The 27,409-nt window shown below is 46.5% G+C and overlaps 1 protein-coding gene across 1 annotated transcript in view; it reads left to right on the forward strand.

Moving 5' to 3' along the window:
• RELL1 (RELT like 1) overlaps positions 1 to 26,707 on the forward strand; it is a 60,805-nt gene extending 34,098 nt beyond the window's left edge. Inside the window, exons 3-7 of the mRNA XM_037064353.1 lie at positions 432 to 503; positions 5,985 to 6,042; positions 8,630 to 8,866; positions 11,619 to 11,757; positions 24,801 to 26,707. Of these exons, the coding sequence (XP_036920248.1) occupies positions 432 to 503; positions 5,985 to 6,042; positions 8,630 to 8,866; positions 11,619 to 11,757 (506 nt within the window). The 3' untranslated portion in view covers positions 24,801 to 26,707. The remainder of the gene's footprint in view (positions 1 to 431; positions 504 to 5,984; positions 6,043 to 8,629; positions 8,867 to 11,618; positions 11,758 to 24,800) is intronic.
• Positions 26,708 to 27,409: the final 702 nt, after the last annotated feature.

The following is a 27,409-nucleotide window of genomic DNA, read 5'->3' on the forward strand; positions in this document are numbered from 1 at the left end:
TAGGTATTATGTTACCCACTTTAAAAAAGAAATTAATACCCTATGTTTATAGAGTTCATCTGCAATTAAAATAGCCCAAGAAGAAATTTTTTTCTTTCAGTTAGCATTCTTCCGTTATCCCCAAAGGTCTAATGAAGTGCTGAGAGAGATATTATTAGTGCTATGGACTGAGTCTTGGAGAGTGAGTGGTGTTGGGACTTGAGAAGAGAGTGATGGACAGCTCTGACACTTTTTATGTCTGTTGGGGCAAGGAAGTTGTGCGGGCTGTGCACCAGGCAGTTTGGGGCTGAAGGAAGGAAGCTGGGTTTCTTAGCCAGAGGGGTGAGTTTTCTGGAGTCTGTTCAGTGAGGTCTTGGGCTCTGAACTGATGTCTCCTTGCCTTGAAGCAGGTGACTGATGTAACCCCTCATGCCCTCCCCTTTCTCTTTCAGAGTTGAATGACAGTATAAATGAAAACAGTGACACCGTCGGGCAAATTATCCACTACATCATGAAAAATGAAGGTATGGCTGTGTTAGTGTTCCAGAACAGTTCACACTATTCATAGGTTTTGTTAGCAACCTGCTTGGAAGAGTCAGGGTCTGTATGGACTCTCCTGTCGGTTTTCTGAGGTTATTGGGAGCACCTTTTACCTAACTCAGCTTCCAGTGTTGTCCCACCACGGACGGTTCAAATCAGTGAGTTTTCTAAGCATCTGTCGGTGTGAGGGGTGCGGAGTCAGCCCTGGAGGTGACGGCTTGCCTTCGAATCCTGGCCTTGCCTCAATTTGGGGACAGTCAAGTACCTCAGTTCCTCTTCTGTGACATGAAGTGACAATAACATCTGTCCCATTGCATTGTTGTGACACACTGAACATAAAGTGCTTAGTATGACAGCTCTCAAATAGCATCTGTTCCTTTTCTACGCTTTAAAAAAGTGATGGTAAAACACACATAATGTGGAATTTATTGCTATATCCTTTGTAACGTGCCTAATTCATTGGCCTTAAGTACGTCCACAGTGTTGTACAGCTGTCACCACCCTCTGGTTCTAGAACTTTGTTCTCACTGTCAACAAGAGCATCTGCCTGGCCCAGGCTGTCGGGCCACTTTTCTGACTTGCAGAAACAGCTGTTTCATAGGGTTCAGTGTAATTTTTATTGTTCTTTACACAGTGTACTTTCTGTATTTGGCATAGATCTAGATACTTTGTGTATATAATCTCATTCAATCCACAAAAGATCTCTCAAGTTAGCATTACCTCCATCTCAGAGAGGAAGAAACCGGGAAGAAATCGATCTGTCTTCCGGAGACCTTCCTTCAGGGAACAATAAATAGTTGGTGATGCTCTTCTTGAGCTCGTTTCTTCCATGGAGAAAAGTGGTTTTTAATTTGCACAAGCAACACACAAATACATGCTTGGCACATAGGAGCTTCAGCCATGACAGAAGCTCAGTATAAGGTGGGATGCACAGTGTAAGGTGGGGATGGTCCTTCGTTGCTCCTGTGCCGTGCATTCCAGCTGCCTCCTTGGCATGGCGGGCTCTGTGGCCTTTGGGACCTGGCTCCTGAGAGCTGAGCAGCTCCTAAGTTATAGAGAGCTGGGTGAGGGGCTGAAGTGGTCAAAGGAGGTCACCTGTGGAAGCTTTACCAGGGGCTGAATGCTTAGGTATAAGTTCACTGTGCTCACTGAGCGTTTGCTGGGTGTTGGGCCTGTTCTGAGGGCCTTGCAGAGACTTACAATCCTCTGATTCCAATACCTTCTTCCCATTTTACAGTTGAGAGACTGAGGCCCACGCTGCTTAACTAACTTGCTGACAAGAGGTGGAGCCGAGACAAGGGCTCTAGCATCTGACTCCTGAGCCCGCACTTCACTTGCGGTTACTGCTGCTTTTGTGGAGCAGGAGAGAGGGATGGGGAACGTCCTCCTTTCAGAGGGTTAAAGCATACAGCTGGGGTGGTTTATAAAACTCTAGAAACATTAACACGTTAAATTCTCAGAACTGCCTTATGAGGCAGGCCCCATTACCACCTCATTTTGCAGATGGGGTAGCCGAGGCCCAGAGGCCCCAACACTTGCCCCAGAGGCCCCAAAACTCGCCCCAGGTCTCACAGCCAGTGTGTGGCAGGATGGTGCCAGCCCAGACCGGGAGCACTTGGGTCCCTGAAGCAAGCAGCCTATATCATTTCTGTACCTCCCACGCTCCCAGGCAAACAGGCCGTTCTTTTCTTTTTTGGTCACGTCCTTTCCCTGTTGGAGAGCAGCCTTTGTGTTCCAGCAGCGTCGATTCCCAGTAGGCCTGTCAGAGAGAATTCCAAGGCGCTGGGTCCAGTCTTCCTCCTCTGCTCCGTTCTGTCTGATTCTTTACCCTCTTCTCCTGTCCATGCCTTCATCTGTCCGCCTGGGATTTGGCTGGGGACTTGTGAGCAAGGGTGGAGATTCTGATCTTCAGTGTAGCCCTTTGTCCTCCTTGGCCACCAGGAGATATCTGGTCCCCACACATCCCTTTTCCACCTGTGGCCCTCTCTGGCTTCCAGCCTGTGCCCAAACCACACCTGGGTAGATTAGTAACATACCTGACTCTTACCAGTTATAACCTAGCTTTTTCAGTTTTCCTTTGAGATGCACATATTCTATAGGACAAATCTAATAACTTTTCCTTTATCTCTGTCATTGAGATGTTGAACTTACTATCAATTTAGACTTCTCTGTTGGTGTTAATTTAATGTTATAATTCTCTTTAATTATAAGCATACCATAGTATAACCTTTTAAGATGGAAAAAGGAATAAAATTAAGGACAACTTTTGCATTACCATTTCTCCATGTTTATTTAGGTTTTCTTTGTCTGTATTTACATATTTTAAAACATTTGCAATTGTGATGTATGACTAGTCTTCTGCTTTGCATTTGTAATTTGGCTAATGGGGTCATATTTTACCTGTACTCATAGCAACAGTCTTATGTTTATGATTCAAACAGAACAGGTCTTGAGTGTTGCAAATCAGGTTAGTTTAGATAAGTATCTCTGGAAGGATGAATTTATCATTCTTCCAGCTGACAGGATGGATGACCTGAGCACTGATTATTTTCCTCCTAATCTCAAGTCTTGGACTAACCACAGTGCCACCTTTAGTTTTTCTTTCTGTGAACACCCTGTCAACTACTGAATTACTACTCATTGGGATGGAGACCTGGAGGAGTAGGAAGAACATCAGAGTGAAACAGAGTCAGAGACCAGGGTTGTGTCCAGGTCTGTCACTACCTGTGTGACTCTCTAGGCTGCAGTCTCTGTATTTATAAAACGGGGATCATGATTCTACCTGCTGCTAGTGTTGTCAGGAGAGTCCCACGGGGCGAGGTCAGGAAAGCTTTCAGCCTGTGCCTGGCACATCCAGGCGCCCTGACTTCGCTGATGGCCACAGCCATTCTTGCTTGGGAAATCTGCCTTGATTGTAAGGCAAAACTGTGTAGAGAATAGTGGTGGCAGAGAAAACAGGGCTTTTTTTTCTTCTTGCCTGATTTTGATTGCTTTATGCATATCATCAGGCAGAAAGTCGGGAAGGAAGAGAGGGAGGTTTTCCTGGAAATGATTGTCCACGAGAAAATCTCCGTGTTCTCTGCTGGCTTCCTCTTCCCGGTAACTCACTCCCCCTGCTCTCTGGAAACTTGTGCACGGGGGGGCTGCACTGACGGACAGAATGTTGACAAGTCTGGGAGAAGCCCTCCTTTATGGCTTGTTGGGGTTAGGAGTACTGCGCAAGGAGGAGAGGTGTATTCAATAGGATTTAGTCAGATTATTGCTCTTTCACAGTAATGTTACAACCAAATTAAATCATGTGTGCAAGTCCTAATGGCGGTGTTAGGAAGTTGCCTCATCACAGGAAACCAAAAATGTTCCCCAGGCACAGACTGCTGAAGTTCACCGCCTGGTGATGATGCCTTCACCATAGACTGGAAGTTAGACTAGAGAGAGAGAGCACGTGTGCGTGTGTGTGTGTTCATCCCGCACACCAAACTTCCTTGGACACGCTGGACGTGGATGATTTTGCACAGAAGCTTGTGTCTCCTCTGAAAGATTGCACTCGTGATAAACAAAGAGGCTGTTTACTAATTATTTCTAGGAGTTAAAGGTGAGGTACTGGAGTACACGAGTATGTGAGAAACAGCACAAGTCTGTAAAAATAAGTTTTAGTAATGATTTTAATGTATTTGTATAACCTTCCTGGGATCATTTTATAATATCATGTTTTTAAAGAAGGTTATCATTATACAGGTGATTCATTTTCTCAGGAGACTATTTAAACCTTTGTTTTGAAAACCTCATTCTTGTAAGTGACTGCTGTTAGTGCTATTTTTGTCTTCATACCTTTTTTGTGGTGGTTTTTCCTCTTTTCTGTTTATAGATTTAAGTTTGGTAAATTACGGCACAGGAGAGGTGTCCACTGGCAAATTACAGTGTATTCACTAAACTCTTTGAAAGAAAATTATTTTTCTAAATCTTTAATATTAGTCAAAGGGTAAAATGAGGGACATCACTAAAATATGCTTAAATTTGTCTCTCAGAAGGTAATGTGCCATCTTTGTTGTGTGGGAGAAGACACTGATGACCTCGTTTAGGACTTTTTTGTTAGGACAGGAGACTTATTTAGAGCAAAATTGCGCTTGGAATTGCATTAGGACATCCTCATAGATAGTCATGAAGGGCAAAAAAAATGTTTCTTTTAGAAAAGAATGGTATGTTCTGTTAATATGTACATAGTTTAAAAAAACCCATGCATTCGCAAGGGTTCCGATGGGGTGAAAATTAGATTGTAGGGGCAAAAAGCTTAATATTTATATCTAAAACACAGATATACATATAGGACATTAAAAGGTGTATCTGTAGCGCTATAATTTCATTGGAAGGTGACTAGGGAAAAAATGTCAAAAAAGATTCCCAGCTGGGGCAACAGTGGAAAAAAAAAGTTCAGAAACACCATATAAACCCTTCACTGTTAATGTATAGAAGCAGCAGCAGTTGGAACCAGAGTAAATTTTCCTGCAGTACAGGGGGTCATTCGAGATGTTAACCATGCAGTGTTGGCATTGTTAGCTCACACGATAAATGGTTACTTTTTATTCTTTTACCCCTAGCGCATTGGTTGTGGCTCATCAGGAAAACAGTGCTTTAAAATCAATGGAAGGTTAGGAGTCAGTAATAACACGTGGCCTTGCCAGTTGAGTGTTCAAGGGAAACTTGCACATCCCCTTCAGTCTTTTATCCTTGGGAGGTTGGCCACTCGCTCTAGAAGAGACGAGAGAACAGTACGCCAATCAGTGTGGCTGAGGTGGGGACCCCAGAAGCTCAGCCTCAGTTTGCTTTTGTTGACAGCCATATACAAAAGAGATTTAAAAAACCCATTAGGAGTATAATTTAACTTGGTCCATATTAGGTAACTTGTATGTGTGACCAACCCTTGGAATTTTAAATCATTTGGCCTGAGTTAAGGTCCGGTGTGGGCAGGAAGCACAGGGAAGCCAAAGAGCCCACGTGGAATATTGCATGTGGGATGAACTTGATACTAGATGGGTATCCAGAGGTTAGAGGTTATTATTTGGGCACACAGAAACCACTGGCATCCAAGTCTCGTAAGACATAGCTTTTATTACATACTTAGTCAAGTGAGCTGAATGCCTGGGAGTGTTCGAGAGGAGGAAGAAATGTCTCCTGTGTTCACTGTGATGATGTGCAGGACGCAGAGCTCCATGTTGGACCTGCTTCCCTCTGTGTGGATTCTCTGCCGCTCAGCACCAAACTCCTGCATGGTGCAAGTTATCGGCTGCTGGCGCCATACCGTGAGGCTACCTTGGGAGAGACCCTCCCTTCCCTGGGACCCCAGGGCCTCATCTAGGAACTGAAGGAATGCAATCAGGTGTTTTTTTCAGCAACTTCTCTGATGTGATAATTCTATGATTACTCAACTCTCTCATCCTATTTTAATTCTTTACATCTTTTTCCCTTAGCAAACGCTGATGTTTTGAAGGCAATGGTAGCAGATAACACTGTGTCTGATCCTGAAAGGTGAGTGCTCTTCCCCCCATTTAACGGGACTTTTTTTTAATGGTCTGCTAGAGCAGGTTGCCCCACTTTGGCACTGTTGACATTTGGGCCAGATAATTATTTGCCGTGGGGAGCCGTCCTGGGCATTGGAGTGTTTAACACCCTTCCTGGCCCGGTGGGGTGTCAGTGTGCCCTGGAGATGCAGTCACCCTGGCCAGGAACTGCTGTGTTAGGGAACGGTGTTGGGAGATAGTAGCAGCCTTGCTTACGGGTTGAGCAAGCAGGGCTTGAGTCTTAGCTCCAATACTTACTGAGCGTCTCTTCTTGGGGAAGTTAACTGACCACTCTGAGCTCAAGTTCCATCTCCTATAAGAAGGGGATAATCAATCTGTACCAACTTCACTGGGTTAGTGTAAGGAATACAAAACACCTCGGGCACTGAAAGATCTCTGTCCACGGTGATGATGAGTGAAAAATGGGCTGGTCTGTGGGCACCTGCCAGGTTCTATTTTTGTATTACCAGTTTTTAGTCATGGTCATTGAGCATCCTGGTCCTTCCTAATTAATTACAGAACTTTATTTCTGCGTACATTTTCATTTCTCCAGTGAGGAGCATTGACTGAGTGCCTGCTGGCAGGGGGCGTTCCCATGCCCGGCCCAGTGTGAGCCCTCGTGGGGAGAGCATGTGAGTGCTGTAGGACGGAGTACAGACCAGGTGCCCTAGGGGCTCCCTGGGGCCAGCAGGAGGATGACAGTTTCCAAAGGAGTGTCATCTGAGTCGGGTGCGAGACAAGCAGAGGCAAGAGGCAGGGGCTGCTTGTAGGCAGAGAAAGTTGAGGAGAAATGGCCCTGGAGTAGGAAAGTATGGGACGCACCTGGAGAGGTTCAGTCTGGGGAGACCAGGGAACGTGTTGTGGACAGTAGCGAGAAGCCCAGCAAGGCAAGCTGGGACTGAGTGACATGGCAAGGGGACTGGACCTTCTTCTGCTTACTCTGTGGGCGGTGCACCCAGCATATTGGAAATATGCAATACGTGCTTGTCAAACTGGCCACGTTAGCCTTGCACTTTAATGAGGTAACTCAGTGCGGGAAGGTCAGCTTAGGAAGCTCGGCGGTGTAGTTCATAGAGACACATGAGCTGTGATTTCTGCCACATTGCAGCCCCAAGCACAGACGTCTGGTGTCGGGGATGGGTTAGCTCGTGGTGTGTCTGCCTCTGTCATCTTTGGACAACACGTAGTGTCTTCACTGGGTTTCACACCCAGTGGGTGCTTGATAGATGTTTGTTGGATGAATGTTGTTTAACTTTTGAATTCAACCTTCTACTATATAGTGTTAATTTAACATGATTTTGCCCCAGACAACTGCAGCTGTGTGTTTTTATTTGAATGATGTAAAGAGCATCCCTAAAGAGTACCAGGACGCTATTGGTCGTCTGTGATACTTGAAAATATCTTTTCAGCCACCAGCTACATACACTTCTGTTTAGTGTGCAGCGGGACGGTTCCACAGCGGGGGGCGTGCTTTATGTGGTTGGGAGACTCTCACATGCCTTTGGGGCTCTCGGCACAGCGCCAGGCGTCAGGCTCGGCCGTGACCTGTCGCCTCACCTGTACCCACCTGCTTGCACTGATCCCACCCACGTCAGAGGGCTGATTCCCCGTGGGGCCAGCCCTGTCCTGTTTTAATTCCTCCTTTTCTAGTGGACCAGGGCCTTGACATGTGCCTTTTGAAAGTAGCCAGTCCCTGGCCTGTACACTTCTGCTTTTTAATATTTTGGGGTAGTCTAACTGGATTTCTTCCAGATTGTCAAAGTGATGCCCCTGTTTCTGATGCATTATGTGATAATTAAGATCAGGATTTCTAGAATTAGACTTCCTAGATTTGTAACTCAGACCCATTACTTAGGAGCTGTGTGACCTTGGGCGATTTACTAAACTCTGAGCCTCAGATTTTTTAAATGAGGAAACTGATGCCTACCTCATAAGGTTCTTGTAAAGGGAATTAAATTAACATATGTGAAATGCTTAGGCTACTTTGTTAACTATTTCTATAATTACTATTTTCAACTCTATCAGCACTGAGCATGACTTTGCCTATCTTGGCCCAAAAGCTTTCTTTTTTTGATGCAGTAGTCAATTGGATCAAATATTGTACCTTAAGTCATTGGATGACTTGATTGAAATTTAAGTTTATCAATCCTCCAGGGTGTCTCCTTGCTTAGAAATCTAGGTAGGCACTTAGCTATGTGTGAGACATTAGTAAGATTGCATGAGAATGGAGAGCAGTTGTTTCAAAAGAAAAGGAATACTTTCAAGACAAAGACCGCATCTTCATTAGAAGCAGTGGTTTGTATTCATCCAGTCAGTTCCACTCTGGAAGTGGTAAATCACATTATTGCTGTTTAAAATGAGCTTTCATTGCCTAGTCCTGAGAGCTGAGCAATTGCTGCCTAAAGTCAGTTCACAAAGCCCATTGGTTTAATTGGAAGAGGCATTTTTTTTCCTTTTGATTTAAACCTGCCTCTTCCGTGGCAGGGGGAGAGATTGCCTTAGCTGGTGTTTCTTTTAAGTAACCAGTTCTACCTTTCTTTTCCTTCCCACCTTAGCCCTGTGACCCCCAGCACTCCTGGGAGCCCACCTGTGAGCCCTGGGCCCTTGTCACCAGGTGGCACCCCAGGGAAGCACATCTGTGGCCACCATCTGCACACAGTGGGCGGTCCTGTCGAGAGGGATGTGTGTAATCGGTGTAGGCACAAGCGGTGGCACTTCATAAAACCTGCCAACAAGTCCAAAGAAGGCCGCCCAAGGCGTCAAGGGGAGGTCACCGTCCTCTCTGTGGGCAGGTAAGAGTCCTGTGGGTATTCTGGGTTTGTGTCACATGGTTGCTGTGCTGGGGACTGACCTGTTATGACCTGAAATGCAAAGCGTGTTCTCCTTAGCTGGGCTCAGGTCATATCTCTGGACTTTCTGATCTGAGTTCTGCATTTTAACAACAGCAGAGGAATCCCAAGAGGTGGCTATTGCTAGATCAGATGTCAGATTATGAATTGAGGTAAAACATTAATTACTTGCTGTATTGAGGTTTTCCAGAGAAGCAGAACCAATAAGATAGATAGATACAGATACAAATAAGAGGAGATTTATTGTAAGAATTGCTTATGCGATTATGGAGGCTAAGAGCTCCCTGGATCAGCTGGCTTTGAGCTGGGGACCCAGGAAAGCTGGTGGTGTATGTAGTTCAGTCCAAGTCCAAAGGCCTGAGAACCAGGGGAGCTGATGGTGTACGTCCCAATCCCAGTCTGAGGCCTGAGGACTGGAGAAGACAGACATCCCAGCTCCGGCAAAAAGGGAAGATTCGCCCTTCCTTCACCTTTTTGTTGTATTTGGGCCCCCAAGGGCCAGGACGCTTGCTGCCCACCTAACGGTGGGTGGGGGGTGATCTTCCTCACTCAGACTGTGGGTTCAAGTGCTAATCTCCTCCGGAAACACCCTCACAGACACGCCCAGAAACAGCGTTTCACCAGTCCAGCTGACATGTAACACTGACCACCACACTTGCTGTGACAGCGGCAGCCCGAATCTCAGCTGTGTAGGGCTAGAAATTTACATTTCATGTGTGGAGAGGGAGAGATCAGTGGGCGGCTCTTCAGGTGGTCCCACAGCGTCCCGGGCCCCTTCCGCCGGTGGCTCTGCCAGGCGTGCTCGCTGGAGGGAGAGTGCCCGGCGGTGGCTCACGGGAGGCTGCAGGGAGGTGGGCCAGAAGTGGCCTGTTTCACTCCACTCACACTCCACTGTCTGGAGCTCAAGCGCTGGGCCACACCTAGCCGCCAGGCCCTGGGGAATGTCCAGCCGCGTGCCTGGGAGAAAAGCCGCGGAGCCGGCCCACTGCTCTCCAGTCCGTAGCATGGCAGCTCCCCGTGGGTTCCCGTGGCTGCCTTCTTTTGGCTCACCTCGCCGGCGTCCTGGGTGTCCCCGTCTGAAGTACCATGTACCTGTGACTGTCTGTGATGTGGAGATCTTGCCGTTCAAGTCAGCAATCAGTTGGACTCCATATAGAGCATTTTGCAGTGTCTGCTGTGTGGGTGGGTGAGCCTCACGCAGGAACCGTGTTGCTAACGCTGCATTGGTTATGAGCACGTGTGCTGGACCAGACTGGGCGAGCACCGAGCAAAAGCTGGCGGTAGCGTGTACACGACCCTCCTTTCCGTACTGACAAACTCTGGGAAGGGCAGCCTGGACTCACTGCCTCTCCCTCGCTTGAGTCTTGGTGCCACTACTTAAGAACTCTGTGCCTCAGTCTCCCCCTTCATGAAATGGAGGTGACAATAACACCTCATCGAGTCGCAGCGAAGACTCTATAAGGTGATTGCTGCAACAGACACAGGCCAGTTTGTGGCATTTATAATGCACTCGGGAAATACTGGCTGTTGTTATTTTAATTTGGTTGGATTTCTCCGTGTGTTACACAACCCACAAAGGGACGACCGCTGGGCTGTGTGCCACTTCCAGCGAAACGGCGTGTCTCATGACCACGCTGCTTTATTAAGAAGCGGAGTCATGGGAATTTATGAATGTGGAATGCAATGAGAACCTGTAGCTTGTTTAGACAAAGCATATTTTGTTTGCTTTCGAGAAAAATCTGCTGAAATTTTCAACTCAGATTCAGCATGGCTCTTTTGAATGCTCCAAATGCCACTCCTCTCTCTCTTGGATGTGGAGGACGAGGGGCGTTTAGTCACTGCGGGCTGCTTTGCAGCACCTGTTACTTAAAGAGGGTTACAGTGGACAGAACAGCTGTCTGGTGACAACTTTCCTGGATCCTCCTTTCACTTTCTCTGTTTCTGCCTTCCTGGTGGTGGGTGATCTCATTCGGACAAAGACGAATTTATTTGAGATACTTTTAAAGGACTTTCAGGCCAGAACTGTGGAGAGACACTGTTATGAAAGACTTTCAGGGTTTGGTGAGGACAGACTAGAAAAACAGTCACACTGAGTAAATTTCTTTAACTTCTCTCTTTACCTTAATGAAAATCCCTTCCTAAATTTCCTTATTTTTCCTTAATTTTTAATGAAGATTAACCCAAATTTGCTTTCCAAAATAACAGACAAAAACTAGACACAAACCAACCCTACTATTAACTGATACTGAAAACACCCATGGTTGGGGCCCCTGGCTCTGCATGCGCACCCTCCGCCAGGAGTGTCTTGGACCCAGGCGGAGTCTGAGTGAGCATTTTGGTGACGTCATTCCATTAGTCTGGTCATGCTTTTGCCCAGCCTGATGTTAATGCCCACGTCATGGTTAGAAACCACAACCCTGAGGCTGTGTAGCTGCTGAGTACCACGTATGTAGTACCTTTCCCACGCTCTGCGAAGTACCTGGCATAGCCTGTGGCGTGCTGGGTGAAAATCAGCTGGGAAGTTTGGCAGGGGGGCAGGGCATTTGCTGGCAGGACCCCTGCTGCCTCGATGTTTTCCGTTGACGTCCTAACTTTTGGCTGAGTTCACTTGGGGTCCTTTACGTGGGTGATTTTTGATTCACTCCTGATTCTTGGGAAAAGCAAAGCCCCTCAGATCCCCTCCTCTCTCCCTCAGGTTCAGAGTTACAAAAGTGGAGCACAAGTCAAACCAAAAGGAGCGGAGGAGTTTGATGTCGATGAGCGGCACCGAAAGCCTCAACGGGGAGGTGCCTGCGACGCCTGTGAAGAGAGATCCGAGTGCCACAGAGGAGTAGGTGAGTTGTCGTTTCCGTGACCTTGGGGGTGGGTGGTGCCTGGTGGGGAGAGGGCGCTGAGACCCTCTCTGGGGCCCGGGGGAGAAAGGAAAGACCGGGCAGGGAGGCGAAGATGCTTTCTGGCAGCTGGTTGGACTGGAGAGGACTGAACGTGAGTCCATGTTTGTCCAAAGGTTCTTGTAAAGAGGCTGCCCCTTGGTTGCCTCCAGGGGCTTGGCCTGCGGGATGCAGAGGAGAGAGGATTACTTATGAGGCAATGTGGAGTTGTGGGCCTTGCAGCAAACCAGAAATCATAACCCATCTATGAGTTTACATTGCCACAGGGCAGAAGGCACTTAATGTTGCTAGATCTCATGCAAAAGAAGAAAGGTGGAAACCTGGACTTATTAAATATGAAATCACCACAGGTTTTTAAACATTAACAGCATATTCAATTTCCTTTTTAAAAAAGCAAGGCAGGACAAATGAAGTATAATCTTTTCATCATTTCTAGGTAAACCGTGATTTGTAAAAGGCTAGGGCAAGCTTCGTCCATTAATTGAGTTGGAAACCAGTTTTATTTTAATGTGTCGTTGTTCTAAAATACTCCAGGTAGAAATACTACTCCTTCCACCAAGTATTTTGAAGCAATTTGAAAGCAAAAATAAAGGCTTCTTGGTTTGGCAATTTTAATTTTGGAAGTTATTGCTTTAAAAAATGCCTGTGACAATTTGATATTGGCTTAGCTTTTACCTTACTTTTTCCTTTCTGTTCTTGTTTGAGTAGCATTCATCCTTTTCGTGTTTCTTATTCTACAGGAAGGGGTGACCGAGGACTCAGGCGAGGTTATGGTCCAGAAGTGTGACTTGAGCGGGAACATTTAGGCAAAGGGAGGGTGGGCGGGACATGGACGACTGGACTGATGGAGTCAGGCAGCCAGGTTCAAATCCCAGTTTTCAAAGATTTTCGCTCACTAGCACTGGGACCTGGGCAAGGCACGTGGCTTTTTATGCCTCACTTACCCCCCTGGAAAATGGAAGTGATGTTACCTGCCTCAGGGTGGCAGTGAGATTTCTGTGAAAGAACACATGAGCCCAGGGCCCAGCACGTAGGAAATGCTCGGTCAAGGCTGCTGATTACTGTTTGTTCATTCACTTTTGGTTGGTGTGGCTGAGTAGGGGAAGGAAGTGGCTTTTGAGTGAAGCTCCTCTGATAATCTACCCAGGCCCCGGTGGGGGTGGGGGCAGTTTGGGGATGGCCTGGAAGCAACCTGGAAGGGTGTGCTCCTGAGTTCTGTGGACAGGGGGTCTCTGAGAGCGTCCCAGTGCTGGTTCTTACAGTCTTGCCCTGGGGGAGGTCTGCCCCTTCCTCTGAGTTTAGGAGCTGAATAGGGACTTCCTTTAAAGACGGCAGACAGCGCAGAAATCTGTCTTTGGCTTCTCAGCCAGTTACTGGTGCCTTGAGAAAGCAACCAGGAGGAATTTAGGAAGAGGAGGAGGAGGATGAAGATAGTAATGAAAGGAGCTAATGTCAGTCAGTTCAGTATTCTTGTCTGCCAGGCCTGTGGTATGTATCTTACATGTCTCCATTATAAACATCTCCTAGTGGGGTGGGTACGAGCAGTTTTATAGACAGGAAACCAATGAATAGAAGTGATAAGCTACACCTTCAGGGTCACAGAGCTGGAAAGAGGAGCTGATGTGAACCTGGGTCTCTGGTGACAAGACCAGCTGTCCTGCCACCCTAGGGTGCTCATGAGGACACAGCCCTAGACCCAGGAATGCGGAATGTTTCCACCAATGATCTAGACACTTCCTGGGCTGTGGCTACTTAAATTCAAATTAATTTAAAAATTTAGGGTGTGCCATACAGGGTAATGCAGACTCAGAACATTTCCATCATTGCAGAAAGTTTTATCGGACGGGGTAGATGGTGGCTTAGATGTTAGACCTGAAATCCCGAGTGACTTCGGTGAATCAGAGAAGCATTCTTATTGAAGTCATGAGGACATACCTGGCTGGGAAGAGAGGTGTCTGGCCATTCAAGTCTCAGGTGAGGAAGGCCCAGCCAGTTTAGCTGCAAAGTGAGCATGGGTTCCTGTGGGGGCGACTTTGCCCTCAAGTCCCCCTGTCCACCACAGATGAAAGTAAATACTACCAAGATATGATCTGCTTGGGGAGGAGAGGTGGCCAGTTTCTCAGGAAAAAGGTGAGGAGCCCCTTCCTCCAGGGGCTTTTATTGGGTTGTAATACACAGGAATACAGGGTGGCAAGGATCAAATAGTAGATAATATTTCAAAAAAATCTGAGGACTTAGTCTGAGTCAGTGTCTATCAGGAAAGGGGGTTGCAGAAACTTTGGGAGACATACTTATTTCCTTCTCGGACCCTTAACATACGAATGAAAGCACTCTTAGCAAAGCAGGCTTCATAGGATTTTTTAAGGAATTCTTTTTTATGCCAGATTTCCCCGGATCTGCTCTAGCAAGACAAGGAGCTGCAACCCTCCCCATCAGGTTTTCAGGCTTAAGTGGATTAGAGCCAGGAAGTGCTTCTTCCAGAGGACAGGGGACTCGGGCTATGTCACATAGCAGGGGGCGGGGGGCAAGGGTCCATTGTTCCCTCTTTGTTGCAACACCCGAGTCCTTCCATGATGGCCTCCCAAGTGATTGGGTCTGGCTTAGGTTGCCCCTTGCTGTGTGAGGAGTCTTACCCATCATTGACTTCTCACCATGCTTTGGGGGCAAGGGGAGTGAACTGAGGCAGCGTTTACTACCAGAGACAAGGTTTGTGTCCTGTGGCTTGCATTCCGGAGGTCGCTCGCTCATCCTTAGCCATGGGGGGCGGTTACAATTCCTGAAACCAGGCAGAGCAGTTCCCAACAGGTCACAGTGAGAGACTGCATATGAGTCTTCAGCCTGGCGGTGTGCTGAGAGCTGGAGCAGGCCATGCGGAAATGTGCCTCAGCCCGACTGGAGCCTCATTCAAGTCCCCGGCGCTGGTTTGCACTGCTGCCTGGAGGAGGCCCTCGAGATTTGGGGAGATTAAAAGAATTAGGATTAGAAGAAATCAGGATAGCTCCACTAGTTTTCTTGGCTCAAATTCTGCTTATATCTGACAGCAGGAATTTGATCTAATCCTCTGAAGTTCTGACCACATTTAAGTGTTTTAAATTTGATATTTCCTGCAAACCACCAGGATTTTGTAAGAAAACCACCAGCACTGAATTTGATCAGAAGATGTGCGCTCATATCCTCGCTTCCCCACTTGGCAACCATACTTAACCGCCCTCTTCCCTGTTTCCTTGAATGTGAAAGTTACTGACTAAGGCGAGCGCCAGGAGGGTGTCTGGTACGCAGCTGGCTCTCAGGAGAGGGTGGTCCTTTGTACTGGGCTGCCCAGTCCAAGTCAGCCCACGGATGAGTCAGGAAGGAGATGCGTTTCCTAGCCTTCAACTTGGAATTAACTTTGGAATTAAAATTAAAAACTTTTATTATGGAAATGTTCAAACAAACGCAAAAGTAGAGAGAATAGTATGAATGCTCGTGAGTCATGGAGTGATTCATTATAATACCTACCATTTATTTAGTCCTTGCCCTATACCTGGCGTGCTTTGAAAGGCACATTCCACATTTTCTGAGCGGAGAGATCCTGAAACTTTCCCTCCTAGGGAAAGTTTTCCTAGGGAAAGTTTCTGGTTCTGGACTGAACCGAAAGATGTGCCCTAGCACATGGCCGGCACAGGAGGACAGGAGCATCGCACTGTCTAACACAGTGTTTAGAGTTTGTCTTTTTTCCCTGAAAAAATGTCTTTGTTTAAGTTTGCCTTTTGGGCCAAGTTTTTTTACTGTAGTACTTCGTTTTACTGTAGAATTGATTCAGATATTCAGAATATACCTACTCATTGATTAGGTTTCTCCTTCTTCGGGAGGCGGCTGATACCAGAAACTAGCCTTAGTATTCTCAGCACAGCGGTATGCAGACCGGGGCAGGGTTCCTCCCTCCTTCTCTCTTCGACAAACAAAATCAGTTCGCTCGCACCCCCTCCTCGCCTGTCCCTCCGCCCCGTCTCCTTGGCCCGAGTGACTAGAGCGAATGTGCCCTCTGCCTGATTTATTTTGGCAGTGCAGTTAAAATGGTTTCTTTTTTCCACAGAAAATGTGTTTTGATTTCTTCTTAGAAGAATAAGCTTTTGTTCTTCAAAGTTAAATCAAATTGCTTTCAGCCTGCAGATGCCACCGCCTGTGTGCATTGTCACTGGTCCTTTCCTTTTCAGGACGACACTGTCGTGGGCATTCTGTGTTGCATGTTTCTGAAGTCTGTGCTCTCTCCCGTTTGTGTGGGGTCTTATTGAAAAACACTGATTTGGAAAGTTTACATAACAGTATTTTTTATCAAAACACAAATTTGTAATAGTAGACATCTCTTTATTTTAAATTGTTTTATTATTGAAACTCTTCTGTTAATTGTAATTTAAGTAGTTTATTGTAGTGAGTAAAAGCCAAGGTTTAAACGGTGAGGTTTAATTTTAACTCTGCCACTAACCACCAATGATTTTAAACAAATCACGTAGCCTCTCCAAGACTCGTGTTCTTCATCTTTAAAATGGGGTTGTTGTTGGACCTAAATGTCATGTATGTGGAGAGTTCTGCAATCAGATATTGGCATTAGTATGTATTAAAATCCACTATTATTAATACTTTACATCCTGTTCTTGGTGGCCTTAGTTATTTATTAATCGATTCTTCATCATCTTTAGGTTCTATGAATCCATTTTTCCCTTTTAAAAAGATTTTATTTATTTATATTTAGAGAGGGGAAGGGAGGGAGGAAGAGAGTGAGAAGAACATCAATGTGTGGTTGCCTCTCACCCACCCCACTGGGAACTGGCCTGCAGCCCAGGCATGTGCCCTGACTGGGAATCGAACCAGCGACCCTTTGATTTACAGGCCGACACTCAACCACTGAGCCCCACCAGCCAGGGAATCCCTTTTTCCTTCTTAGGAACATTAGGTCTTTGGACTTGTATGATATCTCAACATAGAAATTTGGCAAATCTCATAGCAATTTGGGCTATTGTCTTGTTTGTGTTAAGAGGACCTTAGAAATAACCATTCCTCTCTTTCTGGAGGTGGAATCAGAATTAGTTATAAGGTGATAGAAAAGTTTTTTGAAGATTTTAAAAAATTGATTAATTTGAGAGAGAGAAAGGATGGGAGAGGGGTAGGGCGAAAGCATGTGAGACATCAATTTATTGTTCCACTTAGTCATGCATTCATTGGTTGATTCTTGTATGTGCCCTGACTGGGGATCAAACCAGTAACCTTAGTGTATTGGGTCATTGCTCTAACCAACTGAGCTACCTGGTCAGGGCTGGCAATGGGAAGGCTTTACTAACTTAAGTTCCTTTTATGATAAACATCAGAGAATGACAGTGAGAGCTGGGAAGTTCTCTACACCTAACAGTGTGGCTCTGCTAGGCTCTGCTTTGCCCCTTTTTGCCAAGACTGTGCCATGGGCCATGCTCCCTCCCTCCTGAGCATGGTGGCCAATCACAAGGCCAGCTTTTCTGACCTTTGGTGCCTTCCTCTCTTCTCTAACAGTGGGAAAGACAGAAAGACGAGCATTTCTCCTTTCCTTTGAACTCTGTGCCAGGAGTTGTGGTGGAGGGTCCCGGCGGAGGGTCCCTGCCGAGGCTCCCTGACGTCGTGTTGCTTTATTTGCAGTCTTGTTTCCTTTGTTAATTCCCCAGGGAAGGAGAGGATGGGAACCTTCAGGTGCCACGAATAAGTGCACATTTTTCCCCATAGCATATAATTTTCTCAGAGTAACATTTTTTTAAAAAACAAAAGACTCTCAGCTTTGATGGAAGCTCCTTTATTCCATTCGCTGGTGTTAAAGGGGGCTGTGGTATACAAATTTATAAAAAGAAACTGTGTTCTTGTGAGTTATGGGTGATAATCTTTCTGCATTACAGATGGGGACCCGGGCTCAGAGGGATTAATGTCTCTCAGCTTCCTGGGGCGAGGCGGTAAGAGGGCTTATTTGGGAAGAAACCTGCACTTTGGAGCTCACGGGCTCAGTGGCTTTGAAGTGCCAGGGAGCTTTGCTTTCTCCAACAAGAGGGAAAAAATCCTTACTCAGCTTAGCCGAGGCGCTCACAGTAACGATCATGTCGACATTATCAGCCTTCACCAGGCAGGGCCTGCAGGGACCCCCTGACGCCACTTGTCTGTTGGTGCTGCGCCTGGGCCAGGTCCGGATTTGCGAGCTATCCTCTCTTCTCACAGGTAGACTGAGAGCATAGACTATGAGACTTCAGGGGGGCGGTGGCTGCTAGTTCAGGCCAATTCAGGTATAAGTATGCCTATTAAAAGTATTTATTGCACCCCTACTACACGTCAGGCACTGTGCCTGGCCTCAGGGATGTGGCATCTTAGAAGACGGGCAGACGAGGGCCACCTCCCATGGAGTTTCTGTTCTAGTCTTTATAGCAGACTTTCTCCCGAGGCCCCCAGCTCCCTTGTTTTAGAGTAGGGAGGCCCCAGAAGGTTATGTATGTTGTTTAAGGTCACACTGATAGTTCCAGAGCCTGGACTGGGCCTTCCCGATGGTTCAGTCCCTTTGCTGCCTCTGAAGTATTGGATGTTGAAAGTCTCCACAATAATTAAGTCTTTATAATGTAAGTCTTCACCCTATCTGCTCTCCTTCCCCAGCCCACACATAGCATCTCCCAGTCCCCTTTCGGAGAGGTGACTGCAGAGGGTACTGGCGTCCTCTGTGTCCTTTCAGGGCTACTCGCTGCATACGTACAGGCTCACACACCCTGTGTGTGTGTATACAGTTCCCCCTCTTTGTCGAGGCTGAAAGCTGCAGGTTCCTTGGACGGGTGAGTTTTTGCTCCCCCACATTGCTTGAGCCACGAATAGTAAAAATGCCGGATGCAGTTTCAAAGTTCTGTGCTCTGTTTGTTCTTTGTTGCTGGAAACGGCTCCCAAACATTTATGGACAAAATCTGAGAGTTTTGGGTGGACCTAAAAACATACTCTGCTGTCATCACTATGATGTTCTGAGTTATTCCTCCTCGTTCTGTGTACAGAAGAGACTAAAACATATTGTCAGTATTCCCAGAATTTGGGCAGCGTGAGAACCAGAGGCTTTTGTTTTGTTTTGAATCGTCAGCAAAGCAAGCCATCTCCTCTCCCCGCACACCTCCCTGGGCGGGGTCTGCTGCAGGGCCCCGCCTTGGCACTGACCAGAGATTGACCCCCCGACCCCTGAGAGAGCTTTTCTCTTCTCCCCCGGGAGCCCGGTCATTCGATCAGAACTTCAGAAAGAGAGGCTGTGACATCTGTCTCTTTCAGCAGAGACACTGCCCCTCTGGGTGCTCATGGAGGCTTGGCAGGACCTAAAACAGACCTGCAGGGGCTTGAGGGAGGTGACATTTCTGCCCAGGACTAGAAAGAAGAAGGAATTAATAGTTATAACTGGGACTTTTATTTTTCTTCATTTGTAACTCGAGGCTTTGATCTCTACTACCATGAACTAGCTTAAAGAATAGTGCCTTTTTTTCTCCAGTAGCAGGATGTAGGACCCTGTAGTGGCTCCCCAGTACAGGTCCTGGGTGCTCACGTCCTGGTCTGTCACTCTGGGCTGTGTAATCTTGGACAAGTCTTGGACAAGTAACTTAGCTTCTCCTGCCTCAGCTTCTCTGTCTGAAAAGTGGGGGTAATAGTAATATCACCTGCCTCTTAGGGGTGTTGTTCCTTGGCACTTAGTGCTGAGTAGGCACATTCTAGATGTTATAGCAAGCCCTGGATATACATTTAGCAAATAAGCTGTGAACAATTCATGTTGTGTCTGTATTTCTTAATTCTTCTGCCACTCAGAGAGGCCAAGGTTGACATAACCTTTAAGGTGGTTATTCATTTGATGCTTGGGTGGGCGAGCGTGAGGGGCTTACTGATGGCTGGTTGGCTGCACTGCAGCTCACAAGCCAGTGGAGAGGCAAGTTCTGCCTTGTTCGCTTTCCCTCGTCAGAAAGACGTGGTACTGCTCCGAGAAATAAGTTATTCCACCGTAGCTTAATGTAACATTGAATCCTAGCAGTGCTGAGACGAATACTACTGAATTGCATTTAAATATTTCCTAGGTGAACTCTGTTTCTCCGGCTACAGAACGATCATTTTTTTTATGCCAATGACATTGGAATAGAGTGCTCTGACTCTCACTGTGCAGGGGATAGCAAATCACAAGTGTTCACTCGCCGTCACTCAGGAAACCCATTGGTACTAAATATACGAACACGTTTAAATTACCATGAGGCTATAACTCAGTAGGGCAAGCTTTAGACGCCCCAGGAAGGTCCAACTCTAATGTCAGAAGAGTCAAACTCTGAGGAATGAAAAATCTGACCTTGGCATTATTCCATGAAGAAGGCAATATAATTTGCAGCAATAGCCATTTCATCCCAATGAGACTTTAAGAAGCTATTTCCATTTGAAATGGAAAAAATATACCTATGAACACTTTAATTAAAAAAAAACTAAAATTTTAATTCTGAACCCCCTTTCCAAAGTAGGGGCTATAATGTGGTGATCTGTGATATTGTGATTTATAATAAGAAATATATACTTGGTCTTCATACCCAGTTCTGGAACAAAGCTGATAGAACTCTTGACGTTTCCTAAGTCTGAGAGTCAAAGTTGCCTTTTGTTGTGCTGCTGGGGTCACTTGTAAAGGCCCTGGTAACCAAGGTTGGGAGCTGGTTGCTAGGGGAGCCAGCCAGCCAACCATGTGATCAGAGGGTTGGAACTTGCTGTTCTGTGTGTCCCTCCTCCACCCCCACTCACACACACGCTGGAATTGGGTGCAGAACCCTTGTAATCAATGCATAGGAGATGCAGTGTTCAATAAACATGAAAAGTGCCCAGCCTTACTAATGATAAAATAAATACAAACTGAAATGAGATCACTGTTTGCCTTGCTGGTGGTGAAGATGAATGTTAACACTAGCATGACAATATAACTTACATCCAAAAGGAGACTCTTCTTAGAGTCAAAGGGAGCACTATAAATATTACTCATATTTAATCATAGAATAAACATATGTAAAGCGAGACCTCGCATCCAGCCCGGTTCCATGGTCTCCCAGGTTAGCGCCGTGTTGCAGAGGGTGAGGGAGATGGGCATTGTCACACACCTAAGCAGGGAAGGTTGCGTGGGTGAGTAGAGCTACACACACACAGACACAGGCATCTACTACGACATACTGTTAGGTGAAAGAGCAAGTTTCGGAATACCCAGGTTTGTTTTGGGTCGTATCTTGTCTTAGCTTGAAGCTGATTATTTAAGTTCTCTCTCTACAAGCTCCAGGCTCTTTGAAGTCTAAGACTGTGCCTTCAGGTGGCTCTTTGTACATAGTTGGCCCCCAGTGATGCCTCGTAACAGGTGTGATGATAGCTCACTCGTGTGCTCGTTAAAACAGACCTCTGCCGATTAGCTGAATTTTAGTTCCAAACTCTTTTGAAATAAGTTTTAAAATGATTCTGGAATTCAAAAATTTTTGTAGTTTAGATCGAGGTGCTAAGTTTTTTATTTGTATTTCAGTCTTTAAATGCTTCTGTCCTACCCGTTTCCTCTTCCATTTCTCTGATACAGTTTTTGACCTCAGCTGACTTTGCAATGTTGCATTTGCAGGGCTTGCCTTTCGGGGCTAAATTTAGTTCTTCTGGTTATTACCAGTTGACACACAGTACAGGGTTTCCCTTTTGACTCAACCTTGTTCGTGTACAATCCCCTGGGCGTCTCCTAAGCCGAGTCCTGGGCTCCAGCTCCATATATTCTGATTTAGTAGGTTGTGGGTCTAGCCCAAAGAACCTGCCGTTTTTAGTGATATTTGAGCCAGTTCTAAAGCGTGTGCCCCTGATTTTTCCAAGAATTCTGACTTAAAGATTCTGCATGGATTGACCCAGGCTAGCATGCAGCTACTGTGCTTTCTAAATAAACTTGGAGCCTTCATTAAACTACAGAGGTATTAATATCAGTTTATAAACTTCACCACAGAATTTAGACCAGAACGAGAGTTAGAGGGCCCGAGACACCAAGCACCTTCTGATATCTTCCTGTGGATCTGCACCCAGCAAGGTGCCAATCTATGCAGGCAGCACTGTTGCAAGATCATATTGTCACGTGGTTACGTGTTTTCCACTAGAAATGGCCAGCACGTAACCAGAGTGTTGACTAGAGCCTGGCTCACGGTAATCTTCCGACTAGGACGTTTGATCTTGAAGGGTTAGAAGTTATTGGTGAAAGACCACAGCCTGTAGCTATAGGACTAGAGCGTGAATATTACTGTTGCAATTTTAACTGTTTCCATGGAAAACTTCCTGCATTTGTTTTACTTAAGAGTGCTCTAGATAATTCTGAAGCCGGCCATGTGATTCTGTGGGCTTGTGTGCCTCCTGGCTGTCACACAGGTGCACTTCTGATCTGGGTCCCTCTTCGGGTGCAGGTTTGCAGCGCCCTTTGGTTTGGCCCTTGCTGTGCAGCCACGGGGGCTTCCCCGGGGAGTGGCCCTGCCTGCGGTTCTAGGCCCTGCACTTCCTCTCTGTTGCCCCACACAGAGAAGTGAGGGAAGCGGCAGATCTCAGCGGTGCCATGGTGTGTCTGGAGTGACTGGTGTGACAGTGCCGTGTGGGGTGGCTTTGCCACTCTTATTGTGTGGCCTTGGGCGTGTTACTGAACCTGTGAGCCTTGGCTTCCTCCTGTGAAGATGGCAATTGTCCCTGACTCGTGGGACCCTTGGGAAGACTGAGTCACTGAACCTCGGGTGCTTAGCTCGGCAGTACCTGGCACGGAGGAGGCCGTCTGTAAATGGCAGCTCCTGTTGTTATTGATCAGTAGCCCTTTCCTTCTTTGGCACCTGTTCTTTGAGGCCTTTATACTCAACATTTTAAATCAGGCGTGTCATTTTTAAAGGGACCAGATCCTTTTTTCTAGTGAGCCCTTTTTAACCAGGGACCTACATGTCTCAATCAAAAAGATACAGTAGTTCCCCTCCCCCTCCATTATTTGATGTTTTACTTTCCACGGTTTCAGTGAAGCCCTCATCACCCATGGTCCAATGATACTGAATGGATCATTACAGGCCCACGGAGGGCCGCTGTTAGCCTTCATCGTTCAGGGCAGAGAAGGCACGATGGTACTGACCCTAAGAGTGTCCCTTCGGGTGGGTACGCTGACCACTAGGCTTTGTCTTCAGAGTGGTACGAACTTCATCCCGTGCAAAACCCCACTGCCCAACCACGACGGAGCGAGCCAGTGCGGGAGCAGGTCACAGGGGTCAGACCTTAGACCCCTCAGTTCCGGTCTCGTCCTCTGTCACGCACACACGCACGCCCACTCCCTAACAGGGGTCAGATCTGTGCGAAGAGCTGGAAGTGGGAATTGCTCCTACATTGGAATGAAAGCTCTTGCTGTGATGAAACGTTACATTCCAGGCCTTACGTCCTCACCCTTCACCCTGTTTTCCTTGATGCAAAGAAGTCTGGTTCAAAGGGAGAAGAAGGTAAAGGAGTAATAAAAATAGTTGAATACCAATTTTCCAGAAAATGACCTAGTTTGAAGTTTTACTGGGAAAATTCTCTTTCTCTCTTTTTGTCCTTTTAGGACCATTTTTCTATTTCTCCACCTCTGGCCTGTCTACATTTTTTTCTTGCTAGCCTTTTCCGTATTAATCAATTCTCAATTGAAAATGTTCCCAGACTTGACTTTGTTCAGTTTTAGGGTTCAAATCCATGGTTGAGCCGTGCTAGGTTGTGGCAACACAGTGCAGGGAATTATTTTGTTTATAATGAATAACTCAATGTGTGCTATTTTAGGAACAATGTTTTATTTCCTTTTTAGCTAAGGGGATAGAGGTCCTTCATCAACCTGTTTAGTTTTAGTAAATCAATATCTATCTTTGTCTCTTTCTGTCTCCCTGTGTCACTGCTTCTCCCTCTCTCTGTCCGATAACCACTATGAAAATGACAAGTTACAGAGTGACAGAAAAAAAATCTTATGGATAATAATAGACTGTATTTTGAAGGGTGAATTAGAAATAAGTATGAAGTAATGCTTAAACGGAGACATCTCTATCAACTTCTTGCTGTTTCTCCGTGTGTTTGCAGGTCGCTGTCATCTCTGGCTTTGTTCAGCGTTGCAGGCAAACACTCTCGGCAGACAAGAGAACGTTTTGTTCCTTAGCCTGGAGTGGGTTGGCCTGCCTGGCGTGTGTGTTCCTGCATCCACAGCCCCGTCCTGGGGGTTAGCCCAGCCTCGAAAACAGGGAGAGCAAAGGGTGCATCACCGTCTGTCACTTAGAAGAGATCTTGGGGGGGAAAAGATACCCTTTGGGAAATAGAACACTGTGTTATGAGTTTACGGGGGACTTTGTCTGCAATGTAGATGCGGGCATGCCTCGGAAGAGTTGATAGCAGCACGGTGCCCAGGAGGTGCATGCAGCGAAGACCTAGGGCTGAGCATTCGTCACGAGCTCTCCCTTGCCCGTGAAACCCCAGCCCAGCTGCCCTGCATGCTCTAGGGACTTTGAGTTACCTCTGTTTCGTGTGGCTTAGACACTGGATACCTAAGGCTCCTCACAGTTGAGCGTGTTCACGTGACACAGTGTGGCTGGGGAGTTAAAGAAGAGGCCCAAGGAGTGACACAGGATGCGAGGTGGCGGGGGGGTGGGGGTGGGGGGGTGGCGCATGGAGGAAAGGCCCGCCCTAGAAACGCGTGTGGAAGCCGACCGCTACCCTGCGTCCACAGTGGTTCTCAGATTCTCGTCTTTCTTCATTTGTAAAATCTTGATAATGAGGCCTTTTTCAGACTGTGGTGCTCACATTTCTTTAGCCTGCCTTCTAGAAGAACTGTGCCGTGGGGGAAGGAATGCCATGGGACGGGGTGGGACCGGGGAAGGATGGATTACAATTTCTGTGTGTTTTTAAATATTCAGGCAGATCAGCGTGTGATACTGTGCTTACCTTTTATAAAGCTTTACCTGTCTTGATTTCTCTTTCAGGAATGACTTTATTTGAAGAGTTCTAAGAGACTGAGAATGTAACGAGATACCAAGTTGCCCAAGAAATATTTTTTATCTTTTACATGCCTGCTATCCTGGACTCTGCAGGCATACGGAAAAAGCTGAAAGGAAATCTTTTTGCTCTGCTGGATGCAGAATTCAGCTGGCTTTGAAACAAGTTTTAGTTTAAAAAAAATCTCCAAGAGATTTTTTTAAGAAGAAGAGAAGAACTGATGTTCCATCTTCCCAGCTACCTTCAGCCACTGCCCCTTCCAATCATCCGTCCCTGGCCTTAGTGTGTACTGGTTTTCCAGAATGATCGCTGTGTACAGTGGAATTTGTGTGTAATCTGAGCTGATGCGGTGTGCGTGTGTGCACGTGCGTGTGTGCGCGTGTGTGTGCAAGTGCTTCTGTTCCCCCAGCCCTTACTTCCAATTGTACACTGGTTGTAAGAAGATCTACAGTTTAACTGTTACAAAAGATAAAGATGACTCTTTGGTAGTGAAAGGTCCTTGAAGATAACCTGGTCTATCCCGGAGAAACAGACCTCGAGAGAGGTCGTGGAGCCGGATGGAACTAGCTGGTGGACCAAGGGTCCACCATGCCATTGTCTTAGGTCACTCATAAAATGCTGAGAGTTCTTTGTTTTTTTTTAACTTGAGCTAAGCAATTCTCATTTAGTCCACTCAAGAAAGGGGAAAATAGGTTAAAGTCACAAAACCAAAAAATGCTTGTTTTGACAACCCAAGGTCAAAACAAAACAAAAAAATCCCCACCGCCTCTGCCGGGTGGGGCACGCCTCCCTCTGGCTCGTTTTCCCTGGTGCCTCGGCTGTGTTGCATCTTGTAACTAATGCTGGTTATTTACAAGGACCTTGGCGGTTACTTCCCCTTGGGCTTGGAAAACCCTACTCTTTTTCTGCCTTGGAGTTTATGACACTCCTGACACAACTCGGAGAGCATCGTGGCAGGTCTGGGCCGAGGCGTGGGGCGTCCGCTGACAGGGAGAGCTCCAGGACCTGCCCGCCTCACGCTCCTCGTATCTCAGAGAGGAAAGGCACATTCCTCCTTCGGCTCCAGGAAGATGGTTTCCATTACAATGTATTTGAAGGTAGGATTTACTGTACGCCGGCTCATTCCATTCTGTTTCTGGCATCAAACTAAAACTTTCTAGCCTGTTAAGTGGTAGGTGTAGTTCATGTTTGCAGAGTGGACGAGAGGAAGTCAGTATGGACACAGTATCGCAGAGGTCCAAAAAGGAGCAATATAGGAGTCTGGGGGATGTGAATGCGTATAAATAATGTATGGGCAGTCTAGACGGATATTTTCAGTTCTAAAAAAAGAACACCTGTTTTGTTGTTTAAAGAATATGCCCTCAAAATGGTGAGGGATAATATATGTAAGATATTCTTCAGCTTTAAATATTTTTTAACTTTATTCAGGTCAGAGCACTTTTTTAATAGCAGTACAACAGGCAAGAGAATACTCAAAAATATTTAAAGTTGTATATATACCAATAGTACGTTTTCAATATTTTCTAATACTTGAGCAGTTTTTGTCTGTCTTCCAAATATGCCAAATGTTAAGCATTCAATATTTTCCACACATAAGCTTTCTACTGGTTTCTATTATCGAATAAATACTCTAAAGTGTTCCCAAAGCAAGTGATGTTTACAGGCCTCGTGTTCTCCCTTCTCCTTCTGAAGGCCCGGGACCCGCCACAGGTGCGCTCTCCCAAACACTAGTGACGCACTGACCCGGGGGTCATGAGTGAGTTGGCTGCCACCTGGATGTAAAAATTTGTAAAGGAGATTTTTCACCCTTTTGAGTGTGACGTGTATTTTTAACCGTCTGGTTTGTACTTCTACGACTTTTGTACTACCCAAACAGAGTTAAAAATAAAAATGTCAAATGTGGTGTGCTGGTTTTCAATGATCCACGTGTCGGGGCCACTGGAAGTGCCTTGTGGTGGTGTAATCGATGGGCTTAATCTGGCAGTGCTGGGTTTCTTAGGTCTGATTTGGCAAGTAATCACCTGGCTGACTCTCCTCATTGGAGTTTCCCGCATGGTAACACCATTGCTCAGCCCCGCCATAATGATATTTGAAGTTCAAAGGTAATTTTGGCTATATAGAAGAACTGCAAAAGCAGCATGAAGAGTTTTCGTACGCCCTTTCCCCTGGTGTTCACATGTAACCACGGAACAATGATCGAAACTAAAACTTTACCGTAGGTATATTATTGCTCACGAAGCCACAACTCTGTTCTGATCTCTCCAGTTGCCCCACTGACATCCGTTCCCTGTTCCAGGACCCCCAGCTGCTTTTGGTTGGTTGTTTCCTCTGCCTCCTTGGACGTGTGGTTCCCCTTCTGTCTTTTCTTCTGGTTCGTGAGCTTGGCACTTGAGAGTGTACTGGTCAGTTTTTTTTTGTAAAGTGCCCTTCAATTCAAGTTTGCCAGCCCATCCGCTTGTATCAAGGTTTTGCGTTATGGCAGGGATCCGTCGAGACGCTGGGCGGGACGCTGGGCCTTCCTCGTTGCACTGCATCTGGGGAACATGATGTCAGTGTGTTTGACTGGTGATGTCAGCCTCCCTGGTTGAGGTTTCAT

The sequence above is a fragment of the Sturnira hondurensis genome, unplaced genomic scaffold, assembly GCF_014824575.4.
Source record: "Sturnira hondurensis isolate 20B ecotype Veracruz unplaced genomic scaffold, ASM1482457v3 Scaffold0015056, whole genome shotgun sequence".
NCBI classification, from domain to species: domain Eukaryota; kingdom Metazoa; phylum Chordata; class Mammalia; order Chiroptera; family Phyllostomidae; genus Sturnira; species Sturnira hondurensis.